The 22,287-nt window shown below is 36.2% G+C and overlaps 1 protein-coding gene and 1 long non-coding RNA gene across 12 annotated transcripts in view; one reads left to right on the top strand and one right to left on the bottom strand.

The window, feature by feature from the left end:
- The window catches only part of LOC146474808 (gamma-aminobutyric acid receptor subunit beta-like), a 31,949-nt gene that overhangs the window by 9,102 nt on the left and 560 nt on the right, over nucleotides 1–22,287 (bottom strand). The window contains exons 2-6 of one of the 11 annotated variants that reach the window (XM_085116580.1): nucleotides 16,848–17,020; nucleotides 5,819–5,897; nucleotides 4,648–4,725; nucleotides 1,476–1,589; nucleotides 1,030–1,098 (exon numbers count right to left, since the gene is read on the bottom strand). In XM_085116580.1, coding sequence (XP_084972706.1) covers nucleotides 1,030–1,098; nucleotides 1,476–1,589; nucleotides 4,648–4,709 — 245 coding nt within the window. In that variant the 5' untranslated portion in view covers nucleotides 4,710–4,725; nucleotides 5,819–5,897; nucleotides 16,848–17,020. Of the gene's footprint in view, nucleotides 1–1,029; nucleotides 1,099–1,475; nucleotides 1,590–4,647; nucleotides 4,881–4,996; nucleotides 5,788–5,818; nucleotides 5,898–7,827; nucleotides 8,013–16,847; nucleotides 17,021–22,287 lie in introns of those variants that run through there. The other 10 variants (XM_085116576.1, XM_085116579.1, XM_085116572.1 and 7 more) reach the window with 10 other exon arrangements.
- LOC146474809 (uncharacterized) lies at nucleotides 5,906–8,981 on the top strand. The gene is made up of 2 exons (XR_014866076.1): nucleotides 5,906–7,399; nucleotides 8,209–8,981. It is a non-coding gene; the product is annotated as an uncharacterized LOC146474809 (long non-coding RNA).

Genomic DNA, 22,287 nt, shown 5'->3' with positions numbered 1-22,287 from the left:
GGGGAAAAAAAGAAGTTTTTTTTCACGCAGTAATTATGTTGTTAGAACAATCCTTAATCACTCCCCTTAAGGTAAGAGAGTTTCCTAGTTTAAGTGGCTTTTAAGGCAATTTTTCACCAATAGATATATTTAGTTCCATATTTTTTATTTTGTTAGAATAATGTTTAATATTATATCTGTAGCTTTTTTTCCTGTGTTTTAAAGTTGTTATATATATTGTTATATTTCGACATCATTATTAGTTTGGCAGAACCTCCTCGTAAATCACCTTAGAAGGTGAAGTTCCCCTTTTAAAAATTGTTATTAGTTTAATTCCAGCCGTGGGTTTTTTTTTGGGAATTTAACCCCAAAATCTCTTAAGAATTGTTGAGCCTATAGCCATTATCATTACAATCAAAACAACAACTACATAACAACAACAACAACAACAACAAACGAACAAACAAACAAAAAGACAAGAAAAACACCAACACCGACGATAGCAACAATTATCCTACGAAATCGCATGAAACATCGCCTGATACGTAGCCGACGAGGCCGTACGTTGGCCGAGTTGGCTAAAAAAGGCGTTATCATTCGATGTATTTTCCTTCCTTTTCATTCGCCGAGAGCAAACCACGTGACCTGAAAATAACTGCCTACAAATAATCGCCTGCTCATGCGCAATACTGCATGTCCAACTGTGTTTTGCTGCAAATAATATTCTGCTCATGCGTAATTGAAACCACGTTCTTGTGTGAAAATGGCAGATCACTTCCCGAAGCTGTCATGCAGAGAGTAATTTGACATCTTTAGTTGAAAAACAAACTCGGTGATCGAATGATAACACAATTATTGAACTCAGTTATCGCAAAATATCGTGATTTTTCAATGTCTCGCAGATCGATTATTTGTCTCGGCTTTAGGCTTTGGCAAATAATTGATCTGCTCGCCTCTGACAAATCACGATATTTTGCTCAACCTCGTGCAATAATTGTTAAATATTCCACAAAATTTAGGTTTATCTCTAAAAGCTTCTAATTTACATACCATGGCGGTGTATTAGCTGGTTTTATTCCTTCAGTGCGGTTATGTTTTGTAGATTTAACAGTGGGATTCCTTTAAGACGACAGTAAAAAAGGAAAAATTATACAGTGGATTACTGTGAATAGATTTCAATAAAATACCTCGTTGTTGATCAAGTTTAGAGAAATAAAAGGGTAAGTGTTTGAGGGAAGATTGGAGAGACGCAATCACTCTATATGGGACGATTTTATTCAACGATTCGAGCTAAATCCAAAAACAAAAAATTATCAGAGTGGGACTTGAGCGGTATTCCGTTTGTTCCTGCACGGTGGCTTTATTTTTAAAGTTGCCCGTGTACATTTGGGAACTTAAGATACTCATTTAAAACAACATCTAACATCTTCAATTGAAATCAGTGATTTGTGCAAGGAAGAAGAAGAAAAAGAAGAAGAAAAAGAAGACATCCTTACATTGTGGTAAGAAAAGGCTTCTGTGGAGCAGAGAGTGATTCAGTTGTCCGAGGAGTAACTGTTGTAGTAGAGTTGCTGTTCAACCTTGTGCTGTTCCTTAAGACTAAACCATTACTGAAAAAGAAAGAGAAAGCAAACTGACAATTAATAATTAATGATTCAGGGTCCATGGCAGTCGCAGCGCAGTGACATTGGTACACAGAGCTGAAACCAGAAAATAAAGTCAAGTTCGTGACTGGCTGTTAAAAAAACGCGACTATGGCTTCATAGTACAACTTTATTCATCAAGAAATCTTATTCAATTTTTTCTAACAGAAATTATTTGTCATCTGATTGGTATTGTCATTTTGAATTCGAGCAAAGTTTCCCCATTTCAAAACGTCTTAACTGTTTCTATATTTTCTGCTGAAATTTGCAGGTAAAAAAAAAAAAGTGAAGAAAGCAAAGAAATTTTAAATACGTCTTCATACATTACAGTATGGCTACGGGGCCTCAAGTATAAGCTAATATACTTTGATCTGTTCGGATGCTTAAGTTGAAGAAAGTTGTCGGAAAAGGGAATCTTATTCCCCGAATTTACAAAAACTACGAAAATGCTAGCTGAATTTATTTCGCATTTATAACGAGAATTTTTGCCCCTTCCAAAACGAAAGAAATTTGTTTGCTTGTAACAAATAAAGAGTAGCGGTCTATAGTTAAAATAATTGGTAAAAGATTTTGAGTTTGCGGTAGCCTGTCTGCTACCTTCAACAGATAAAAATGATGTGTGAAAAGTGAAACATAAAGAAATTTAAACATATCGAATAGTACGCATAAATTAAGAACTAAAAATACATGTTAAAAGAACGTTAACAAGAATGCTAAAAGTGTCAAAATCAATGTTGGTTTGAAAGTGTCAGAATTAATGTTTGTTTAAAAGAATGCTATATTGTTTTGGAAGCAGACACGAGTTGTAATCATCCGCAATCGTTTTAGCTGTTTGCCAAGATTCAAAAGTTTTTCTTGTACGGATAGTTCCTTTGTGATGATGGCTGCGTCAAGAAACTCGGATTACCTCGGTGTAAGAACCCGACTGGTTTTTCTTTGTGTTGTAGGTTATTGTTTTCCTTTCCTGTATTATTTTGTAGTTTTTGTTTCCATTGTTTTACGCCAGCTGTGACGGTTTTACAGGTTCTTACAGCGAGGTAAAGCCTGAACAATGATGTGATCGCGAGTGTCCATGCTTGTTTCGCAATGTTAGAGCCTTAAGCACATTTCATTACATTTTCTTTCAAAACTAATCCGAATTATCTAAGGCGTAAACAAGGATATCAATCGAAATGAACCGTTATACATAACCGCAACAATGATGGAACTTTCTTAATTTTCAATATCTTTTCCTTACTTTTTGAATATACCATCAATGGGAACACTTTTGTGATCGACAGTTTCACAGCCAAAGTATCAATACCGATAATTTTAATCTTGTAAAAGTGCTAAACAATATCCCCAGTTGACAGTGACACTGAACTGGACCCATTTATTATTCAAAGACTGCGTACTATATCAAAACGAAAGAATCGGCCATTTACACCTGCGTAACAGAAGCTAGTCGTAAAATGCCTTTATTCAAATAATATCACACCTTAAAACAATGTCATCAGTTTTGTCGTTTTCCTAAAATAAACGACCTCTTTTATACTTGCACCAAAGTTTAAGTTATTCATATAATATTCTTAGTTGATTTTCTTTGCAAATATATTTCGTTTTGTAGTTGAAACGGCATCCAATCAAACAGATTATTGATGATTCCCGAATTCCAAATTATTCCTGTTCACAGACATTGTCTTAGGTAAATAATTGTTGTATTCCAAAACAGTGGATCTGAGCCCGAAGAAGTCTCTATTTTTGACAAATTGGAGAAAACAATTTTGCACTTGAAATGCAGGACTAAACAGCAACTCAGTACAAACTGGAACTCCAGTAGCCAACCCGCCAGACCGCGCGAAAACTGTCTAATGGTTTGGGACCTAGTGACGAATAAAATTTATCCTGAATATAAGGTTCTTGTGAAATGTGCGATTGTTTTGGTAGAACGGCTTACGTTAACTATTATTTTAATTGCGTAAGAAAAAAATATATGAGAACACTGGAGCAGAAATACACCCGTAAACAATAGTCCAGGTTGTGGTTTTTGACAAGCCGTACTTTTTGGACGCTGCGGTAATCACAGTTGGCAAGATTTTCGCACAACCCCATATATTAATTATGTATGCACTCAGCGACTCCAACTTTATTCACGCTCGGCGTTTTTGGAAGAGGGTTAGTATTACAGTGGGGGTATGTATAATTAATACATGGGGCTGTGCGGAAATCTGTCCAAACTGATTTTCTTAACCATTTAGGAATCGTTACTGACAAATATTATTTGCTTATAATTTGCTTAAATTAGAAATATAAAAACGTTGGCACCGATATAGCTGCTAAAGCATCCATTGTATAAAGTACACCCACTAATATGGCCAATTCAATGCATTCAGTTTTTTTTTGCTTAGGACGAAATCTACTCTGATAACCATCACGAAAAGCCTTACTTGGTTTTGTGTTGGTTTCAACCACTAAGGCATTGTTCATTCAATTCAAAAGATTAAAGCTTGCATAATAGAAACCTGTCAGTTTGCGGTTGGTATGCAAATCATAGAAACCACGCAAAAGTTTTTTTTGCTATGGGTTTACTTCTGTTTAAATAAAAGATAAAATCACATATACGGATATGTTTCAGCCTTTGGTTGTGGTTAACTGAAACTTGCGACGCCGTTAAGATACATTCTGACATGTATTTCTGACGCAATTTTAAAGGTCACAGAAAAACGACCAGAAATGCCTCATTATCCAAGAGACTTTAATGAACGCACAATAAGTTAATTGTTCTGTTAGCCCAGAGAGAATTAAATTTTTAGTTTCGAAGAACGTCCAGAATTGCGGTTTCTTTGCTCAAATTAAAAAGATAAATATTAATAAGATTAGCCACCTTTCGAGTAGTGATAGTTTCTCGTTGCTCAGTGTCCACGAGTCATGAACGGTGATGAGAAGTTATCATGAATGTTTACAAGTCAAGTTGAATCGGTGAAAAAATCACCTCAGTTAACAGTTTAATATTTATAATGATATATAAATGTTTGTTTATACTTACCCAAAGAGAGCAGAGTTGTGAAGAGAGAAGAGGAGTCCCACCATTATAACTATCGGCGACATGGCGTTGTCTTAGCTTCTGCAAGAAGATCAAATCGTGAAGTTCTTGTTACGGTTTCTACGACAGCGGATGCATCATAACTGAAAACAGGAATCAAACGCCGGAGACAACGCCTACACTCTATCACCTTATACTGCCCACAGAAGACTTTAGTACGCGCCCTTTAAAGTGCTCTGAAACGAACCAACAGGCTTAAAGATAAACATTATGTATAAACATATGAACTGGGCATTGTTATTAAGAGTCAGCCTTCTTTAAAATAATATCATTATTCGGATTAAATAATTACCTAACAACTGCAAAGGCGTGTGTAGAAAAGCTTGTTAGCAGAAAGGTAAACTTGTCAGACATGACGAACTCTCAACCTCTTCAGGTTAACGTTCAAGCTCTCATGGTAACCGCCTTGTGACGAATAGTCTGCACCGATGAAACTCACGGCAACTGAACAATGGCTTAAACGATTTAGTGTCGTAAATCTCGCATCGTGTCACTCATTCCATCGCGAAGTTTCAATTTCCAACAAAGTAAGAGGACAAAACGGCAGTATATATTAAAGTGGATTAAAACTAACAACAAACATCTCGAACAGTTCTTGACTAATTAAGAGCTGACACGTTCGTAGATGATCAAAACATTGCAAAATTAGCTTTGCAAAGCGTTGTTAGTTTTCCCAAGGGAATATCCAATTATTAAAGCACCTTCGTTGTTGTGCTTTTTTGCGTTTAATAATAATGCATTTCCCAGATTTTAAGTAAAGACTACTATAGTTGATTTTGCGTCGACGCACCGCCTTTTTGGAAAATAATGGACAATTATCTTCGCCTAACTAATGAACCTCTCTGTAAATCTTCAATACTATTTAACCTTTCAAAAGGTCCATTTGATAATCAGGTTTTCTGGGCTTTTAAAGTAGTGATACTTTTCCACCAACCTCCACCTCCGTAAATTTGTTTGTATTCCAAGTCTTAGGTTAGGCGTTCAGGTTATGTTATTTTTTGTACAGCACAACTCTTAAATAATGTGGTTTAGGAAAATAAGATGTATTATATTTGACTGATAATATAAAAATAATATCCAAAAAAAAAAACTGAATAAGATAACGGTAACTAACTTGAGTGATTTACTGCCGCCCGGTTAGCTGGGCTGGTAGGACGCCAGTCTGCAAGGCGGGAGGTCGCAGTCTGGAATACCTGCCAAACAAAAATCAAGAGCCCTTAAACAACTTAGGATGATTTTGCTACCTTTCCTGTGACATCTGCAATGACGAGAGGGTATAAAATGGGTTCCCGTTTTTAAATTTGTCTTGCAAAACCATAACTGACAACTTCTGGCTTAATGCCTATCCTGGTGACAACACGAGATGGGTTTGGCGTTGGTTTCGCTCTCTGGAAAGTTCTAAAGAGAAATTTTGAGGGCTGAAATTCAAGCACAAGTAGATCTTCGATATCTTAGCTTACCTTGTTTAAATAGTTTAAAGAAAACGCCCCTTTGTTGTCAGAAAACAAAATGCTTGGTCCCGTATGTATCCATTAGAGGACGTTTCATGTTTTGAACCTGTGCTGTCTATTGTAATATGCATACAAATCAATTGTTTTAAAATATATATATATCTATACCATCACGTTTATTCCACAGTTGGTTTTAGTTTGCAACAAGGAACGAAAATTTCTCCTTGTTTCGTGAATTTCGTTTTATATTAGGAGTTTTAATTTTTTACATGCACGTTTTGATGAAAATGTTAAAAATTCTAAGAAATTAAGGCAATAATCTATTCTACTCGAAAAATTAAGTTCTTGTGTCACATCTAATATCGCAAATTATCAATGAATTAGTTTTTCTTTCATTTACAGTTGTTTCGTTGCGGCTCACTTTGGATTTTATGTGTAAAAGCTCAGAAAAAGTAAAAATACCAAGGAATGGGGGAACTTAGGATTAGGGTTTCGCTAGTTTACGCGAGAGAATTTCTAAAACGCTTAAAAATCAATGTTCCCGCTAGAAGTTACCCGTTGCATGATTGTGATCCAAATAACAAACTGATGTGATTGGCTGAGTCCCCTCACGTTAGACACAACACTAGAAGTTATTCCCACACATGGATTTAAATACGACTTTAAATCCTGCCGTCTCTTTTTAATTTATCAAGAGAAACTTAAGAATTATTGCACATAATCCAAAGGCATACCACTGTTTTTCGAGTTATAACGTGAAACTGCTTTTCACAACAGGAAATTGTTGTTATGGTCTTGTAGATTCAGCGGGAGGTGTCTACAAATAGCTCAGAAAAGACGACGATTCCAATTGCTCTTACGTTTTAAGGCTCTTCTTGGTGACTTTTTTCATATTTTTCACAAAAATGCTGAAATTCGATAGAAAGGTATTTATCTGTGTAAATAAAATTTCGACGAACACTGCCAAATTGTATATAATGAGATCCAAAAAGTAATTACAAGTGAAATCCACTTATGTAAATCAGACCAAGGTTTCGGCTGACCGCTGGGTTGCTGTGCTTTAATTTCATAAAGTTCGGCGTAGTGTACGAAAAATATATTTGTAACATAAATGTGCGTGGTTTCGATAATCTCTGAGGTTTACTAGTGCGGCAATTGTAAGGATGGCGGCAAATCGACGACCTAACAAGCTACTATTGGCGCCAAAAACACGCCACCAGCACCTGCCTGAAAACTCTTTGCTGGTAATTTGATTCAATCTTTCCAGCTGAAATTATCTGTTGCATTATTCGTTGCGACTTTAAGCTACGTTTTATGGATATTATATACTCCGTATAAATCTGCCCACTCGAGACGTAAAATGTAAACAATGAGTAAATGAAAAATTTCAATAGGTTTTGTTTGGCTTCGCTGACTAGCATGTCCGGCGATGACAAAACTCGTGATTCGCCCAACATTACAATTTATATGTGGGATTACGTCGAACGCTTTCGGGCTTGAGAATGGCTAGCGATAATGTAACAAACTGCAGTTTGCATCAAGGATAAAACATCACCTAAATTAGTCTTAAAATTAAAACCCGAGAAAACTCACAACATTTAAATAAAATGTTTGCAATGCGGTCTCTACGGCAAACCTCAAACCAGTAGAATATTTAATAAATACAACTAACCTTTAATTCTCCTTTGTGTCAAAAGCGCATTTTTTTGTCTTCCCTTGTTAACACAATACCCTCCGCAAATTTGAAGGAAGATTACAACTTACACGGTAACGTTCAGTAGAGGTCCGTTAAACGCTACTCAATCGCCGAATCCAACCCAGCAGAAGCCAAATTGATTTCCCTCATTAATTACAATCCTAAAATAGATGAAAACTGAGTTATTACATAAATGCTTGTGCTCTTTCATTGGATGTTTCATTATTTGTAGCGTGGCACCTTTAATAACTTGCAATTCGGTATATTGCTTTATTTTAACTCGCAGTGTCACTCAATCTATCATTTTAGACCCATGCTTTTCTATTTTTCATTAAGTCTTATGTCGTTTCTTTCCAGGAGAAAGCTCTGGTCGGCACTTGCATCGCTTCGGCGATTAACAAGTTTTCAGATTCAAGATACATATGGTGCAAGATCTTACGAGGAAATCACGTCGAACCATCCACGGTGATTTAATCAAGATTTGCTTCCCTCTATTCAGTTTGTAAACAACGCTTTACTTGTTATTAAATACTAACGATCGAAGATTTCAATCACTGCGGATATTATTGTTTCGAAGTTTAGCATTTCATGACAACAAAACAATCGCAATTACTAAGCTTGAAGTTTACTATTTTGTCCAATGGCAGCTCTAGACCACTCACTTTAGTCTTTGATGGTGGCATGATATAATGAAAAACGGCAGGAAATATGGAAATAAAAACATTTTTGTCTCCTGAACACAATACTTGAAGTTTATAGACAGGTGACCCGGTTTCTAAACTCTTTGGAAAAGATCATATCTGCCCTGAAAAAAAATTTTGCTTTCACGATGAAAACCTCTGCATATACGGCCAATATCTGCATAAAATTAGAGCTGTCCAGCAATTAAAATGCGAAATCCACTCCTTTTCACCCTCGTAGACAGCAGATAATTAACAAGTCTACGACACTTTTGCCATCAATTCGCCTTCAATGCCGAGATTCAGCAGTCTTTCAGTTTGGGGGTTTAGGTCTGTAGGGGTCTCTTTTAAATCGACATAAAAGCACAGAAGGGAAAGCACTCTGAATGCAGATCCGCGTATGTACCTAAGGAAAGAAACACACGTATTGGAAACCGCTGAACAAAAGATCAATTCCGTTTCTATCTTTTGCAATCTGGGTGCAAAAGATGAAGAAAATATAACAAAATAGTTATATTTGTTTTATATTTTACCAAGTTTTCTTTCAAGATTATCTTAAATGTACTTGCAGCCTTTTTTTTGGTCGATTCTAGTTACGAATTATTCTTAGATAGGCGAAACTTCAATAACGTAAACAAAACGATGTGCTAAATAAAGCAAAAGGAAGCCGACGAACGCACCGGTATAAACTTTATAATTATCATTTATGATCAGGTCTTTGACCACAAAGATCGTTTCCGGAGTGACTGCCAAACTCGGCAGGAATTTTTAGAAAACAAGTGAAGTTGCCAAAACTCAAACTAGCTCAACATATAGGACTATCGATAGAATCACAAACACAGTAGCTGGAGAAACGATTTACAAACGAAAAACCATGAATATTAACAAACAACAGATAAAGACAATTGTCGGATACAGAAGTGACGATTTGAATTAGTCTTAAGATGGAGTGTGACCATTTGTCGGAGGTCGATCTCTAAAGTATGTAGATGCCCATGGAGATGTTTAGAAATACCTTTGATTCACTTTTTTAATGTCTCAGTTGTTTTTACAGAAACTTCACAGTCTATAAATATTCAATAAAACATCTTCATTTCCTGTTTAGAAAGCCTTTCATTTTTCACAAATGAAATCCGCCTAAATTAAAATCAAAGTTAAATACAGTGGGAAATGTCAGTAATGACTGGTTTTCCGTCCTGGGTTAGAATATTGAGCCATTTTCAATCTTGGTCGTTAAAACGAAGTCCGTTGCTTCTATAATTTGAGTGTATGCTTAACGCCCAATTATATTGAAAGTGGGTCGACTCCCTGCGTGATAAATATTAAAAGATATCTTCGGGGAGTAGTGATAAATATTTAAGCAGGTGATTCGTTTAACTTTGATTTCGTTGTGCTGTTTTTTCGCCTCAAAATTTCCAAGATCAAAGTGAAATAGCTACCATGGACAAACCAAAAGAACGCAAAGCAGGTCTTTTCCGCGGTTGAAGGATTGCGTCTTGAATGACTACAGTACAGCTTTGAAATCATCACGTGACTCCTACTCTGAGTATCAATCAGTCTTGCCATTTTTTAATGCAAAACGAGGGTCGCTATTTGATCTGCTTATTTTTTTTGTCGAATTGTTTTTATGATATGTAAAGTTGATTAATCTTATAGATCCTTTTTCTTAGCTGCTAAACGGTAAGGTCCTGAAAAATTCGCCCTTCATAGTATATAAACCATTTCAATCATGTAAACTAAATATGGCGAAGTGACTTGAATAAATCAAACTAAATGCACCAATTCTTCATCAGATTGATTGGTTATTAGCGCTAATGATCTCCCTTGCAGCTTGTCATGGTGAGAGCTATCCCCTCTGGCAGCAAGAAGCATATGTACTAATGCCTATTAAGCAAATATCGCGACATTTATTTATCAGCTTGCGTGAATAGAAGCTGACTTATCACTTACATATTGTTAGTCAAGACTTCAAACTGCGCGCAATCTGTCCGACTTTTGAACATGACAACATCGCATGACTGACCAGAGTAAATATTCAAGCGTTTTTATCTTTTCGCACTGATTCCTTTCACCGCAGGAAAGGATTCTTCGTTCTTCCTTCAGAAGCATTTTCCAGTAAAAATGATAAAAAGTGATAAAATTCTTCGGTTTTATGGAACCTCCCTCCAGGTCAAGGGAGAAAAGCTGAGGATGAAAGACGACACATTGAGAAACACTAATAATGCGCAACGCAAATATTGTTCAACTCTTGCCGGAGTATATTGTCCGGGGCTGACGACTGTGACTGAAACTGCAAACGGTTTCTAACTATTAAAGGATCTATATACCCTAACAGATATTTCATGTTTAGACATAAATCTTAATGATAGTATCGGAAGGATGTTTACATATAAACATAAAAGACCCGAAATACTTACAAGGAATTATGTAGAGAGTGACACGATTCACAAATTCATTCCAGCCACTTTGCCAAAGGCCAGTTGGTGACTTGAGAAGAAAGCAGACTTTCTAATCTTGTGATATATTGCGCCTTGCAGCAGTTGTCTTGATGTCCGTCCTTGCGGCACCGATTTAACATATTCCACCGACTAGTGGTCTGAAAATCAGCTTACCGAGGTATGATGTTTATGGCTAACGGTCAGGCTATTTATCTAACGTAAGTAGGATGTCAATTCTCTGACGAACTGCATATTTATTAAATATTTATTGTGTTAGAGCCATTGAATCGGATCTACAGCATTTTTTGAAGCGTTTAATTGTAGAAAATCAGATGACTACTGCGCTGCTAACAAGGGCGTAATAAATAATTTAGCACATGCATGTGGAACTTAGATGTAGAAACAGCTAATGTATAGCGTAAATCATAACACAATCTCATTTCGGTTGAGGAAACCCACACAACTTTAATTTGATAGGGGAAGTGCAACTTAAAAGGGATCCGCCTTTTTAAAGTTTAATGTTTCAGAAAAGAAATGGAATGGTTCTTAACCGTACTAATTAAAGTTTTATATGTAAATGCGATCCTAGTATGTGTATTTTTTAAACTTACTTAGAAGAACATAAACGATTATTTGGTTATTTTGTTTCATCAAGGAAGAAGGTTAATTAACGGCAAGATTGCACTTTTAGCAAACAATGATGATTTCGCTGATGAAAATGAAAAGATCGCTGAGGAATTAAAATGCTCAATGGAACTGGAGAGGAAGATGAAACTGGAGTTTGGTCGGAAAAGTTTCTATTTTTTAGGTGCTCTTGTTTACAATAGTTTACCGTTAGAGATCCGTAAACTTAACTCCAGAGTCTTATTAAGGCAAAAAGTCAACGAACATTTTTAGTTGTAATTTTTTATAGTATCGCTTTTTACCGCTGTATTATCTGCTTGCACACTTTACATTTTTAGTTTTTACAGGACCCCTTTGATAACAGTACTATTTTTACTGAAGGGTTTATCCTGTTTAAGTATTGGTTTATTATTATTTTTATTATTATTATTATTATTATTATTATTATTATTATTATTATTATTATTATTATTATTATTATTATTATGAAATGGCAGTAAAAACTTCTGGATGCCCAGATTACTTAAACAATGATTGGGCGGCCAGCCGTAGCCAATCAATGTAACGACTAAATTACAAATTACAAATTTACAATTAACCTCCGAACTTCTAATCATAAAAATCCTAGTAATGAAATGCTAAAACTATTTATCATCCATAAAATCCTAAATCTAAATACTAAAAGTTCTGTTCATCGCGATGAAAACACTTAAAAAATAAATAAAAATAAAAGTATAATAAAACGCCTAATGTCCATTATTTAAAAAGCTTAAAGCGCCTGACAATGTTGAGTGAGCTTGTGATAACTGATTATTATTATTATTATTATTAGTATTATTATTATTATTATGGACCACCTTATAGGGACGAAAACAAAAATTGTGGATTTTTGAAGGAAAATGAGTCTCAATCCATTTTGTTTTTGGCCATCCGTAGTCGAAGATATATACTTATGCATTTGAGTTTCAATGATTAATAGTCCAATTGTGCTTAATGGCATAAATAGCACAAAACGATTCCCAGGTTTGGGTAATCGTATCCTCAGCGGGTTTAAAATGATCTTCTTTTTAGTAGAGGCATTAAGTAGGACCCTATTATCAAGACGAGGATAACTCTCTCAGCGGTGTCATAACTCAATTTAACTTACATTCGAATCGCCGCTGATTTTCAGATTTTCTACACCCATGCTTAATTGTAAATTTAATTCAGTGGCCCTAGATTGACCACCAAAGCAGCAAATGCGTGGTCATTCGTATAAGTGTAAATTTGAAGAGTTTTGAAAAAATTACATCGTTTATTAAGAAGGATAAAAACAAATGAGAATCTCAATCAAAAAAACTCGAATCCTCCCAACTGGAATCGAAGGTCATGGGTTCGACTCCCGTAGGGAGGATTCAGAAAATATTTTTATATTTCGACTAGAGAACGCTTCTTCGTGGATTCAGTTATGCAAGTCGCCACTTCATTTCTCATTTATTCAAGTTTGTTTGGTCCAGATTTATAGAAAAAATCTGTGAACTATAGGATTTCATGTAGGTAGCTGGTGGTGCATTTCAAGTCAGAACCAGTGAAAAGTAGCAACGAATTTGTCGTCGTAACACGGACCAAATTTTACAGTCACCCTGAAATGCAAACGCTATGTGCTAACTCATTCTCTTTGTTGAAAACCATCATAATATTGTCTGACCTGATTTCGATAATATTAACGTATGATTGACCTCGGTTTCGAAGTGAGTAGAAAATTAGTATAATAATGAGTCTAAATTAAAGATATTTTGGCAAGTCTGATTTACAGTTCGCTTTGGTGCACAACAATCAAAGCCGTTCATATTCATTACATCGACCTAGACTCTTAAGTTTTCTCGCATCAAATTTAATAAAGGTAAACTTTGGTGTTGTTCTTCTCTGTACCCTCGAGTTTTAGTTCAACGTTAACCATATTTATTTATTGTTATGAAGAACCGCAGGTGCTTAGTCGGATGTTGATTCTTTTAGAGATTGCAGGTGGTTACAACACCAACCCTCTAGCTGTGCGTGGAGAAGCCATCAGTTCGATTTACAACAAAGCACTGGAAAAATAATTTTAATTTGTCTTGAGTTTCAGGGGCACCCAACCGTTTGATTTCGGTTCTGTTCGGAAAGCCTTAATCGCCTCAAATATTCGGATTAAGCCTTAAAAAATCCACTGCTCAAAATTTCGTCCTTTTGTTTTTGAAGGGGCAAATGTCATTAAAATTTCTTTAACTTAAATTTTCAGCTAAAACATCCGAACAGCTCAATCGTCATTAGTTTGCACAAATTTGTCTTTAAAAGGGCACAAAACGATCCGGGAAGGCAGGAGACAACATCTTAAGTATTTTGCTTTTAAAAATAGTCTCGTTGAATCCCCCTGTTGATATTTTGTCGAATCGAATACAGAGTTTGCCACAAATTGCGCCAAGTTAAATACAAAAATATATTTCTTTATTTGCTTTATCGGTTACAGTAAAATCGATCGGTTTTGGCTCATATTACAGATGCAGGCGATATGCGGGGGAACTTAGAAAAGCAAACTGTCTTAATAAATTATTAATATTCCATTAAATATCATTAAAAATTCACCAGAAGAATATATATGGCTTTAATATAATCCCACCTTCCATTATGGGCTTACCGTTTTTAATGCAATTAGGCCCATCGGTATACTTTTTATTTCAATCGCTCACTCAGTGTAATTTGTTTGTCACCATATACTTTTACGAACTTAAGGGTTTGGGCCGAAATCTTGGTAAATATAGCGCGATAATGACAGGTCACCAAAGCATAATAAAAGAGTTAATACGGCGTTAAAATTCGATCGAAAATCAAAACACAATACTGGGAAATGTATGGGAAGTTCAAAACACGACTGGACGCTTTCTGGCACAGCTACATCCCTCCAATTTTATTTTCTTAAAATCCTATTCCTGGTGCCAAAAGTTTCCAATTCATGAATTGTTCAGAAGCGAAGTTTTATGAAAATTATTTGACAGCGGATTTCCATAAAAACACTGTTATTTCAAGACGTGTTTGCCTACAGGTTGGGACATTTGAAGCCAAATTTGGCCCGTCATTTGAGTAAAGCACTTTGAAAACCTCGCTAGAATTCACTTGAAAGTCAGCACACGCTTACCTGCCTCACATTATGCCAAGAAGGATACTTTGCGTTCCATTCTCGGAGAAGTTGATTTATTAAGACACAGGCCTTCGTTGAAAACAAAGTTGAATTCAAACCGCTGGAATGTCATGACAACCTATGCACGAGGTATCTATCAAATCTATGCACGAGTACTAAAATTTGCCAGACCGGGGAAATCCACGTGGAAACTTTGGCTTGCAACAAACAACACACACCCCTCCCGGCTAAGTGCAGTTTTGTACCAGTCAGCCTTATATGGCGTAACGGCAAAAAACTGCTTTGGGTTGACTTTTTCATTATTATTATTTTATTTTATATGAATAAACTTTACTTGACCTAATTCGCGATTTTTCAACTCGTAAATCTTGTGCAAGATTATATTTTAATTTTTAAATCATTTTCTACGGCAAACAATAATAAATGTCAGTTAGCACTAAGGACACAAATGATGGATCAGAGAATTAACTCTGCAGAGTATGTTAAAGTGCTAAAGTGAACCCATGAAAATTCTACTGAGCGTTAACCTAATTAAGGAAATGGGAGACTGCACGAGGCAAAGAAAAGGATCTTTGTCCCACGACCACCGGATTTGCTCGTGCGTTGCTTTACCGACTGAGCTATTAGGCCAGACGGGAGCAAGTCAGCGGGTGATTGTGGTGGTAATTACGGCAATGTAAATATGAAGGGTACAAATGAATGTTGTGCCGCTAGCACTAAGGTCGGCAATGATAAATCAGAGAATTTACTCTGTAGTGTATGTTAAAGTGCTAAGTGAACCCATAAAACATTCCTTCTCAGAGCGCTAGCCCTGGCAAGGAAATAGGAGTTTAATTCTCTGATCCACCATTTGTGACCTGTTCATATTTACACTGCCGAAAGGAGGCGGCGTACCCGAGCGATTAGAACGCCGGAGCGCCGAGCGGTTAGGGTGGAAGTTTCGGGGTTTAACTCCGCTCTAGCTGCTTGCTGGAGTTGTTCTCAATAGCCTCAAGCTGCGCTTGTAAATAACCAACTGGTCTGCCTCTTGCCAGTTGGGATTTCAACTTGTTCTCTGCAATTTGGATTATTTGTTTCCTTCCATTTGAGTAGAGTTTCTGAAAACTAGCTTGGTATAATGAAGCGCACCTCCGTTACAAAAAAAAAGAATTTACTTTTTTTTTCATTTACATTGTGGCAATCGGCTACCACTGACAATCGCCCACGACTTGCTCTCGTCGTCTGGCCTCGTAGCTGCCAGTCGGAAGAGCAAAGGACGATCAAAACTGGGTTCCACCATAATACGCTAATTCATACTTATGAAAATTCTCCAACAAAACAGGAATCAATGTTAAATGAAATCATGCAGCAGCTTATCATCTAAAATATTTGAAAAAAGTAGCCTTTGGAAAAGTCTTCTTACGATGTCATTAAGACTGGTCACATTAATGTAATGACATAACGCGCACGAGTTTCACATTCAATGCTGGGTCACTGAGTAAAAACAGGCTATCCGATTCTACAACAAAACTTATTGGTAGTCTTAACACTTACTGGACTATTCGTTAGCTCTTAGCATGATAGATGGCTGTTACTTCCATAAATATAACAGCTACCCTAAAACTGAAATGTTGCAAAGGAGAAATAGTCTGTCCAGTCATTAAACGAAGAAACCTAACCTATTGTTTAGTCTTCATACATACTGTTTTGCTTCGTGGCCATACTGTATCGTCCCATTTCGGTTAAATTTTGAATTTAGAGTTTTTCAGTTTCGAGATTGAGGAACAATTCAGCTTTTTCCACTTGTTATTGAATTGTCAAATATTGTATTGATTCGATACTTTTTGAAATAAAGATACCATTGGGTTTTTTTTTTATCATAGGATTTTTCAAATATTTAGTCTTCCAATAAAATGCGGAATAAACCGTGATACTTGAATCTTAAAAACATTTTCAGTTTTCTTCTGTGTTCGTAAAACGCGAGTCTCATATCAAGGTACGAGACAATGTATGGCTCCAATAGATCTATATAGTAAACGATCGAAAAAAGGTGCCTTTAGAACAGAAGTAGAGTATGGTACATTGGAATTTAATTAAATTGATACATATGAAGATCTTTACCTGGAAGCAATCTTGCTTTGCTGAACTTTAGCAAGAAGAACACCTACACTCGATGTAAATGCCGTGATTCACCAATCCTCCTTGTTAAAATAAAAAAATTAACTTGGCATTTTGGAAATCCCCCATGAAGTGCTGATATTCATTGGAAACTTGTGTTAAACATGGGCTTCTTCCTTCGAAAAATAAGTTTCTTATCCTTTATTTATTGCATACACTGTAGGTTTTGACAATTACGCAAGCAAATATTGCGGGTTCATGCAATAAGATAAATTTTAAGTGAGATCAATATAAGAACACATGTGAGCAATAAAGAGCGGCGAGTAAACAACTTTTATTTGCTGAAATGTGTAGAATAAAACTTACAATAACCATCTTCAAATAACGAAAGAAAAGATATGCACCGGAGAACATAGTTTTACAGCCTCCAAATCATGATAAATTCTTTACTTTTGTATTATGCATGAACGTTTGGCTAAGATAATAAATCATGTATTGGAAAAAGAATATTTTAGTAGAAGCTTATTTTAATATTCCATTCAAATGGTTTTACAAAATTATGACAAAAAGCATAATTGATTCAACATGTTTCGAAACCATTGCCCATTTTATAATAATTGCTTTTTAGTGTATTGCCATTGTTAAATTATTGTTATATGTGTTTTGTCTGTTTTTGTATAGTGGAAAATCAAAAGCAAACAAACAAAAACTAACTTGAATCAGTTAAGTCAGGATTAGTATAACAAACAATAACATGAATGGTTATCTCTCTGCAGGCTGATTTTGTTAAAATTTCAGCAAATGGGAAGAAACTAAGTTCTTTGCTGACTAAAGCAAAGGATGGATTTCTCTTCGCGTGGCTAGTATTTAATTATTTACATTTCCCAAATAACTCTAGCGTTATAGCTTTCAAAAAGTATTTCGTTTTGATTCTGCTAATATTTGTTATCTTCAATTATGTATGATGTACAACAAAGCATAACTGGAAAACTTCTTTGTAACAAAGAAAAAAATAATGGAAATATTAAGCGACTTAATTTAATATCTTCCTGGCTGACCCATACGCTCTTTCGCCTAACCGCAAGTTCAAGTCAGTTTAGAGGAGATAATTTATGTATAGTGCCTTGCAGAATTTAGTGAGATAAATTGCATCTAATTTTATTTATTCTTTTTTCATTCAAATATATCTACTAGAACTATGTTTTGCGTAAATTTTTACCCAAAACAGCGTAATGATTGAACGAAAACTAACTGTTGAATAACATCTTGCTAGCTTTAGTTGATTGCTGGTAAGACCGATAACAGAAATGAGAAAATAAAAAATAAAATAAATAACTAAATAAACGCAGCAATTTTCAACTTTCACATTTCTCTGAGGCTGATTCATTTTTTTTTCTCCAAAAAGCAGTTTTGTGGGAGTTAGGGGAATGTGGTTATAAAGCATCCCCTAACTGTTTTTTTATTTATTTCCCCGTTCGTGAGCGGGCGGTATCCTGAAAATCCTACAATTTGATTGGGTCCGGGAGCGGGAAGAATTTTCCTATCTCTTGACCACGGTCACGGTAACCGGAATCCCCGGGAAATCTTGAAGTAAAGTCATTTTACTCCGATTCGGCGCGACCAAACGTTGGATTTTCTTCTCTTGTAATGAAACTTTTCGCTCACTAAACGTTATAAAACGAACGAAAAAAATCAGAAATGGGATAAAAGGCCTGCTTCAAATAGGGGAGAATTCAGGTGATTTTGTTGACAAAACTTTGCTGGTTTGCTGTTTTACGAGATTCTTTTTCTCGCAGTGTTGACACGCCGTTTAACGTAATAGTGCTAACTGCAGGGCAGTCTTTTGAGCTCCGTTTTTCGGTCTATGTTCCTTACTTCCCTTAAAGTGTTTTTTTCTCATTTCGTCCCGTTTTGCTTCATTTAAGAAAATTTGATTCTTAGCTAAAATAGTCAGTCAAACAAACACATCGCAATACTCTCGTATTGCGGTTGACCAAAAGTAGTGACAAGCTTTTCTAATCTTGCATACATATCTAACTTTAGCATTGATTTGTGATGTCTTGACCTAGAGCAAACACAAACACTTAAAACAATCAGATATAAAGGCAGAGAGTATAGTCGTGTGAGTATATTTCACAGAAAGTCGTTTTTGTAAAAGAACTTTCGTTAAAAGCGAATTTAAAAGTGTGATTTCGTTTTCATCGAAACAAAGCTTACACAGAACATTTATTTAAGCATCGTTGTTAACATTTATTTCTATACTACTTGCTTTGACATAACACAGTTTGTTTTTTCCCATTTATTATTATTATTATTATTATTAGTAATGGTAATAGGACTGAGTGGAGTACAATTCAAGGAGTAATCGGGCTCGTAATTTCAAATCGGCCTCGCGCTACGCGCTCGGCCGATTTGAAATTACGAGCCTGATTACCCCTGAATTGTACGACACGAAGTCCCATTACCAATTAATTGTGCCAAGAAAAAATGTCTGAATAAAAGTTACTGGACCAGTTAGTTTCCTCCATTTTTCTTTTCCAGTTGAAGCTGGACAGCTTACCTGGTCACAACTTTTTCATTGATTTTGATTGGTTATCATGAGCCATGTAGTGAAATTTCATTGGCTAGTGGCATTTGCTACTTGATTTTCATTGGTTCTTTAACTGTCCGATTTGACCTGTCCGATTACAAGCTTCTAGTAATCGGACCGCACAAATCGGACAGTTTTGGAGTTACATAGCAAAATTAAGCTATAAATATGGGCTGTTAAGAACCAATCATATTCAAGCATTTTGTTATTGACACAATTATTATTATTATTTGTTACTGGAGAGTAGCAGCGCGACGCAGCACGCATAGACTTTTTGTAAACCAGTTCGGCCCGATCATCTAAAAAAAGCGATGTTGTTCACCGGCCTTAAGGTACTACTACTGCTACTGCTACTGCTACTTTTGTTATCACTATATTACTACTACTACTACTACTACTACTACTACTACTACTACTACTACTACTACTACTACTACTACTACTACTACTACTACTACTACTACTACTGCTTTTTCAAGTATGTTAAGGGAAATTTTAGTTGGTTCAAACTGGTTCCAAATTATTAATAAAGTTATCTATGCGATTTTGGGTGATAAGGTAAGTTTTTCCATTGTTTCCATTTATTTCACAGACGCATGACCAGTTGCTACAAGTAATTGCAAAAAGAGTTGATACACTCTCTGTTGGTGGGTACATTTGAGACACTCACCATTGTATTGCTTGTTCCCCACCTCCCCTTCCCTATTAATGTTGAACAAAAGTCACAATGGCATTCAACCAAGCAAGTCTCAGCATTGAAAGGGGGAGGTTGGGGGGGGGGGGGGGTCCTAAAGTGTATTACATTGTTCATTGCCCTGTTCAGTGCGTTATTTGCAGGAAATAGGAGAAAGGCTGAGAGTATCTCAACCTTTTTGCAATTACTCGGGCTTGACTTACAAGCAGCTTTTACTAACAAAAAAAATTCAGAATAAAAAAGGCTAGCTTTAGCAGAAACGTTAGCGTAACGATTAGCTAAAGAGCAAAGCAACGACATGATTACGAGCTCCAACAAAAGGTGAACGAGCAGACTGGTTTTTTGAAAATTTCCCTCATGATGAATTAGCGGAAGGAGCATATTTTAAAAAGCAAGAGCACAAGAAATGCCAAGGTAGGTTTGTTATCGTATTGGTCGCCCTAATAGCCTCCTTCTCCCCTCCCCGCCCCTCCTTTTCCCCGAGAGCTTGCTCGCAGGCTATCGCCTTAATGCATTTGATTATAAGGAATTAATTCTAAGGAACAACAACAACAGAAGAAAAGGTGAGCTATCTCTGCTTGGGCTGCGGCGCATGCTTTGCTTAACGTTTCTAATATATATTTTTTGAAGTCAGAAAACAGCGTTGCCGACCGTGTACAAAACTGGATAGCGCGAATAACCACAGGCAGGTTGGACCAAGAACAATTTTGTTTGGAGCTAGAGAGTTGTGTATAAAACAACACTAAAGCTAAGACAAATGATAGTGCATGAATTTTCAAAGGGTCGCCGGACTACTTTTTCTCTTTGCTGGAACAAATAGTAACAGAAATTCATCATTTTGGATGAATGACTGCAATATTCACAATGTTTATTTTAAAAGCAAAGAGTACTTTGTTATGTCTAAATTCGTAGGATCACTATGATAGCATCTAATTTTTGTGTATCATACATACGAAATTAAGCTTTTTCTACTATTATCGGTAAATATCTCATTAATTCTCAGCATTTTTTTAATACATTTTAGGTTGAAAAAGGTCGACGGTGAGAACAAAGAACGAACGTAGGTTCACCTAGAAAAATACATATACCTTACTATACTACTAATTTTTTTGTTAAAAACCCTACTCCAGACAAAGATGTTGCTTCAGTTGCTAGTTGTGATATGTTAAGCTTGCTTCCCTCACTGTGCGATTATAATAGCACAAGCGTAAGCACACTCATATACGTCGACAAAAATCGGGCGTTTGTGAACAGCCGTGAGCCATGCAAACGTTTCTCATTTTGTTTTGCTTTGTTCCTGCGCTTACCTGTGCACTTTGGTTAACGATTTGTAAAATTTATAAGCACAAGCACTCGCCACTAAACTTTAAAAGCAAGGAAACAACTGTGATATGCGCCTGTGCATATCGCTCAAGTGCGATTCCTGTCATTTCACAAATCAGGGGTTGACCAAGCGTAAAACAATCCTGCAAAACCCAGCAGCAGTGAGTGCTGAGCGCGCGTATCGCCTTTGCTGTGTGCTTGTGCTTATCGAAACTATCGAACAAGTGTGAACCAGGTTTTAAGCCTGGTTTTCGCGGCAATTGGCTTGTGAGCATAAGAGCTCTTATGTCAAGGGCCCTTGAACAATGGCAAGCGAAAAAGTCGCAAGCACAATGATCGAAACTGGCATGTGTGTTTCTTTAGATATGTTGCACGCATGACCATGTGTTATCATATCAAGAGCAGCAAGTGCGTATTGTTCTCCAGGAGGGATCTTATGCAATGTTTATGCCTACGATCGTGCTGTTGAACTTCTGTTTTCCGTGACCAGCTTCGTGTAGACTGCAGTCATGCTCGAGTGATCAAATTTAAGTTAACGAGTGATTGAAAACTTGACAGCGTCTCCAATTTATGAAATACTCTCTTGGGCTGCTGATATTTAATAGTGGCATTACTTAGGACGATTATTCAACTTGGTATACTTGGTTGTGCCGTGAGGCTGGGGTGAACGAGAGAAAGTGATGAATGGCAACAATTTTGCCAATGCCGGATTTGATAAAGTGATCATGAAGATCCGGCGAAATGCCGTGTCCATTTTGAAATCACCTCTCTGATAAGCTGAAAGCCGGCTGTCTGTTCTGAAAACTCTTGATTGTATTGAATTGTTAGACTTAAAA

This window comes from Pavona decussata, unplaced genomic scaffold (assembly GCF_977016875.1).
Source record: "Pavona decussata unplaced genomic scaffold, jaPavDecu1.1 SCAFFOLD_87, whole genome shotgun sequence".
NCBI lineage: Eukaryota > Metazoa > Cnidaria > Anthozoa > Scleractinia > Agariciidae > Pavona > Pavona decussata.
This window is presented reverse-complemented; position numbering and strand designations above follow the sequence as displayed.